The 6000-nt window shown below is 40.8% G+C and overlaps 1 protein-coding gene across 3 annotated transcripts in view; it reads right to left on the bottom strand.

Annotated features, from left to right (window-relative positions):
* Positions 1-763: 763 nt before the first annotated feature.
* Positions 764-6000, bottom strand: part of KANK1 (KN motif and ankyrin repeat domains 1) — a 129969-nt gene continuing 124732 nt past the window's right edge. For all 3 annotated transcript variants that reach the window (XM_041486219.1, XM_041486218.1, XM_041486217.1), the window contains 4 exons: positions 5438-5580; positions 4681-4881; positions 2370-2468; positions 764-1755 (listed from right to left, as the gene is read on the bottom strand). In XM_041486219.1, the coding sequence (XP_041342153.1) occupies positions 1693-1755; positions 2370-2468; positions 4681-4881; positions 5438-5580 (506 nt within the window). In that variant the 3' untranslated portion in view covers positions 764-1692. The remainder of the gene's footprint in view (positions 1756-2369; positions 2469-4680; positions 4882-5437; positions 5581-6000) is intronic.

Raw genomic sequence — 6000 nt, 5'->3', positions numbered from 1 at the left:
AGAGAGATGCAAGAGTAAAAACTGACATCAAGGGGCGGGGGTGCTTATTTGGGACCACTATGCTGTGTCTCCCCCTGTCAAGAGATACTTCAGCTGCCCATTGCTCAGGAGACACTCCAAGCACTGGGTACTAGTCTGGCATAGGTTATCACACCGTACCTGCAGTGCTGGGCCTAACCATGTCTGGCCCACAGAGACTTCTTGGCATGCCAAGTCACCAAGTCAATGTAGGCCAAGTGAGAATGGCTTCAGTGGGTCCCTATTTCAAAGGGACTATGTAGGAAAAGCTGTTTGATAAGGACTTAAGGGGAGAAGGACAAAGGATGGAGAGTAACAGAGCTGTTCAGATCCCTTGAAGGAAGGCACTGAGGTGTATTTCTGTCTAATCAGGTAGGTCAGAAATGACAAGGATACACAGGCACTAGGTTAGGACTTGGTTCCATGCCAGTAAAAAGCATCCCCTTCACCAAGTTGTCACAGTTCAAGCTAACTGCTTGAACACAGGCCTTCAACACCTCCCCAGGATGCTTCACATGGCTGAGAAAGGTCACTTCTTAACCAAAGAGCAAAGGGTGCATCCTCTGCAAGACAAGCAAAGGCAGATCATCTTGGGCAAAGTTCTTCCACTCAGCAGGAAAAACCTCATGTGGGCACTGTCCAGTGCTCCCTGCCTTGATTTACCAATTTAGCTTGTTTTCCTGCTGCAGTTGTAATGTGCAGCCTTTCTGGATGATGGCAAATCACAAGTAAAACAGGAGAGGAGTAAAACAGCATAATGAAATTTTATTCTGAAAATATGGCAAGAGTCTAAGGCACTTCAAACATTTCAATACACTTGACTAAAGTGAATGTGACAAGGTAATAGCATTCCATAAATACACACCAAGATGTACACTCAATTACACTCAAGGGGAATATACAGCTGGTACCTCTAATTTTATTCTCCAATAAACATGTATGGAGATTACAGACTGAAACAGTTAATAAAAATATGGTAACAGGACATGTGATTCTTCATGTAGGCTTAATTATTATGGAATATAAAATGTTGAAAATACTGTGTGAGTTAATTTTATAGATACTAGTATCTTTTATATAAAAAGTTATACATTATCCCCAATTAGAAACAACTTATTTAGTGAACTTCAGACCTGACAAGAGGCTCTATCCCCAATACCTACCCACTCACCCACCAGCTCAAGATCCACGGAAATGACTACATAAGCAACGGCAACTTTTGAATTTCAAAGTAACTAAAAACATGAAAATCATGTTGGAATGAAATTTATGAAAAGCTTACTGTGATGAAGGCTAGGCACAGTAAATATATTCTAGAATGACTAAAAATAAGCCACTGGGACACCCCTGCATGGATAGCTTTGGAAGTCTTAGTCTGCACATAACATAAGGAAGGACAATCTACAACAAAGAAAAACAAGATTTATGCCAGTGTACAGAAAGGTGAGTATGTGAGCAAAAGAACAGCTCTGGCTAAGGTTCTCCACTGAGCACTACTTAACTATATGCTTGCTTCAAGTTTACAGTTTTCTACCTTTAGCACTAGATCTCTGCTTTCACTTTGCTGGTGAGTTCAGGCACAAGACAATTACATTCAGTATCTGTCTCAGTAAAACAGTAACATTTAGCAGCTTAAAGATGGCATAGAGATTTTTTACAGATATTTATACACTACTACTCAAATGTGGCTCTGTGGGTGGGACCAGGAGATGTCCTTCTGCTAAGCCTAGGAGTGCCCTGAAAGAGAATAAAGAACAGTTAATCAAAGAGAAATTATTCCAGCCAGTGGATGGAAAACACAACACTCAGAATTACTCTGTTCAATTCCTTACCTTTAATTGTACAGATAATTTCTTTTTTTAAATTTTAAGAAGAAAAGTGCCAGCTATTATACAGCCTACTAACTGCAAGTGCACATTGTTCAGACACTGAGGTGTTTAGCAGCCGTTTATCAGGAGAGTGAGCCAGGCCTAGAGGAGAGGTGGATAGCTGCCAAAACACCTAGAACAGCTATGTTTCAGTTTCCAGGTCAATAATTACCATTAAAATAATACAACAGCACCTCTGCACACTCTAGCCAGAATCAGTGAACCTTGCTAGTGAGCTATCTGTACCCCAAGGTAATTAGGAGGAGAAGCAGGAACTATCCCTCAGCCAGGCTTCAACCTTCTGCAATCAATGTATATTTTAAAAAGTACATTCCACTTAACAGCACAGAAATTGTCTTGCGAATAAAAGTCAAAATTTCATGTGCTGTACAGCGGTCAGGGAGTAAATTTCTTGTTTACATTTCACTATTATGTTTAACAGCAGCAAGTTAAAACATAACCTACAGGAGGTTGTGTACTAACCGGTGACTGGGTTTTGGAAAAGTTGACGTGTGCATAGAGGAGAACCGCTATGTCCTTATGTCCAGCTTCCAGGGCTATTGAAAGTGCAGTGCTGCCATCCTGAGAGAAGAAAGGAAGAAACAAGACAATTAGTGCTTGTATGCTTTAACAGATCTCTTAAAAGCCCCATCAGCCCAAAGAGAAGTGAAGTTACTAAGAGGAGGCCCTACTGCTCATACAGACAGGTTCATTTAGAGTCTTGTTTAATTTGTTGGTTTTTTTTAAGCCTTGCACTGCTGTTTTATGAGGCAGTCCAATTGTCAAAGCCTCATAATTTCTCTAAACGAGGAGTCTCGACTATTGCTGTGGAAGAGTGAGCACACTATTATCACAGTACTGTTACGTGTAGTGCTGTGCAAGACCAGAAGATTGGGCTGTCTCAGGGAAACTACAATGTCAGTAACAAGTAGAAGAGATGATAAGGGAGGGAAAAATGCTGGTCAGATATAATGATAATTGCTGTGTTAAAATGATAATTGTTGTGTATAGCTCCTATCAACACTAAGAGAAATTGCACTCATAATTCCAAATAGTCCTTGATGGAAGTCTAAATACAAACAAATGGTCTTTCCTAGTCAAATACTGCCACCTTTGTTTCTCAGAAGATTCCATTGCTTTCATAAACCACAGCTGTTGAGGGTAGAAGCAGAAAGTGCTATAGCTCAAAGGGTATTCTACTAGTCTGCTTTTACTTACTGATAAGAGTATTTTATTAATTTTTCTTTCTGGACCATATTTGGTCCAGAAAGACACAGATGTCAGGCAACCTGTGATATGAATTTGGTGCTTGGTTCACTGCCTGGCTTTTGACTCTTGCACATAGAAGTCCCTACAATAATGCCAATATTTGAAATGTCTCACAGGGATAAAGCACATATTCCAGCCACTGCTGTAGCACTGGTATTGGAATGGTTGACACCAGTTTTTAAATGTCCAGCAAGGGACACAATGGACAGCATCCACATGGAAAGTCTTCTTATCATACTAAAGGCAGAAATTATACATAAATCCAATTGTCCTGAACAGACAGGGAACTAGAAGAGCTGTCTACTACAGTAAAATATAATGCATGACAAATGCACAGCTAACACTCTCCAGTCAACACAAGTTCTTAAAGAGAGGTGCTGAATCACTGTGGCACACATTAGTAGGATGATGCTCAGCTTACTACTGATCATGCAGACTGGAAAAGCATCACTGTAACACTCAGAATATCTTGGGGAATGCTAAAAATCACAATCCCACAGCACAGACAAATCTGCGAATAAGCAGCAAACTGTGCTTGGGAAATTATCAAACTGGCCACAGGAATAGTTAAGTTATCATGTCCCCATAAAGGCTGTAGTTATTGATTTTGTATCTGGTAATGCTAACAGCATCCAAGCAGCAATAATTTAGACTGCTCCTGAAAGTGTTTGTTACACTGAGGTCTTCTTACTGAGGTTTTCCTCTCTGGCCAGAAGTTCCACACCACTAGCACTACAAGGAACTCAGCTGCCTCCTGCAGCTGGTGGGTGAATGAAGAGAAATTATGTGCTTGTCTTTCTGCAATAGCTTCAACAAATAACCACCCACTGCCCTCCCAAATCCTAAACCCAGGCTCCATTTCAGTGTTCAGTGGGTAAAGCAATAGGAAGAAAGGAAAAGTATGCAAGAAATATTTTAACAAGAACATAGCAAGAAATTAGCTAAGTCAATGTATTCAAGCTTGAGAAATCTACAGATCAAATTGCCTGCTGACAGCATAGGCTGCAATGGTGCCTGGAGACAAGAAATATGCAGGCGTCTCACTTGGCACTGAAGTCACAGTCTGTATCTGTTCATTGTCAGGACAGTGTAGCTTCATGACTACGACTGAACCTATAGTCTCAAAAGTCATGGTGTAGGAACAGTGTGAATATAGTTTCAAAAAAATTGCAGGGCTGATGTTTGCCAAGGGCACAGAAATGCAACACAATGAGGCCCTAAGTCACCAGGTAAGGTCCTAACTGAAAGCTAGGAATCTCCTTTGAAAGGGGGAAGGAATGTAAGAGGGAAAGGTGTTGAGCTAACTATGAGCTAACAAATGTTTTTTTCTTTTCTGACCACTACACACCTACAGCTAACCACAAAAATTGCTACCAGGTGTGTCTGTTAGAAAAGTAAAAATACTAGCCAAATAATCACAGCATTTGGTACCAATTAAGCAGAAGATTCATTGTGGTTGGTACTCTGGCACTCTGAGTCAGACATTGACACAAGCAGATTTCAGAAGCATTGAAAGGCAACTCACATTGTCCTCCAGGGTGCTGTTACACCCAGGCTGAGCCAGCAGAAGCTTAACAATCTCCACATGTCCATGCTCACTAGCGCACATCAGAGCTGTAGAGCCCTCATCATCCTGGATATTGACATCTGCACCACAGGCCAGTAAAGCTTTAACCATGTCTATCCGGCCATGACTCACAGCTAGCATCAGTGCAGTCTGACCAGCCTGCATGGAGAGAAGAGAAAAACCCAAATAAGTACAGAGACAACCAGTGACAAAGCACAAGCACTTTTATTTTTTTGAAACACTGTGTTTCTTTGGGGAGGGCGGGGGGGGAAGTTGTTTTAAACAGTACTCTCAAGGCTTTGATTGCCATTATTTAAATACCTTTTATCCTTTTATGTATCACATATCCCACATTCACATAGCTATTTATTGAGTTAATGGAAGATATCCAATCTGTTTTCAGACACCTGTAGTTTATTCAAATGAGCTAAATGCTGCAGAATTTGTAAATGCCACCCAAAATTCAGTAACAATTCTTTCACACAATGAGCAACCTTCATTTTTAGAAGAGGTCCAGCTCTGAGGCTCAACTGTTCTTCCACAGCTCCATTTTGTATATAGCAATCAAAAACATACATAAAACTCCCACAAATGATGAGAGCAAATGAGAGCAACATTTGAGCTGATAAGAGCAGGGATGGGAGCATGGAAAGAACAATAAAAAGGCACAGGAGTACAGCAGTAAGAACTGTGCCTCATGAACCTTTTGACTGACCTGGCTGGCTTTAGCATTCACGTCCCCACAGCTGAACAGTTCCTCCACTATCCTCATGTCCTTCTCTGCTTCCACAGCTGCAAGCGCAGCAAGCATGATGGGGGTATAACCAGCCTTGTTCTGATGATTTACATTACAGACATCTGCAGAGGGATGACATAATTTCTTCAGAAAGCAAGAACCCAAAAAGCAGTAATTGTGCTAACCAACTGAATAAACTGTCAGTACAGCAGCCTATAAAAAGAAAAAGTAGCAACTGCTTTCATAATGGATGCAATTCAAGAGAAGGTGGAGAAGAAAAAAATTAACAGAGCAGCTCTTGAGCCACACAAAGGAAATAATTCTTTTGTACTGTGTGTACAACACAAGAGAGAGCACAAAGACATTTTATATGTCATCGTTTAGGGCTTTATTTGTGCATTATTTTTCCCTTTTGTAAAAGCAAGTAGTCTGAAATTTAGCATGATATTCAGAAACACTGTCAGCATAGTCCTTAAGCTCTTCTCCCAAGGGCATGCATACTGCCCAGAATAAAAGTGGTCCAGCAACATGGTCAATGGAAA

Source organism: Pyrgilauda ruficollis, unplaced genomic scaffold, assembly GCF_017590135.1.
Source record: "Pyrgilauda ruficollis isolate IOZ18807 unplaced genomic scaffold, ASM1759013v1 scaffold74, whole genome shotgun sequence".
Lineage (NCBI taxonomy): Eukaryota > Metazoa > Chordata > Aves > Passeriformes > Passeridae > Pyrgilauda > Pyrgilauda ruficollis.
The sequence above is the reverse complement of the archived record's forward strand: the minus strand, read 5'-3'. Positions and strand labels throughout refer to the sequence as shown.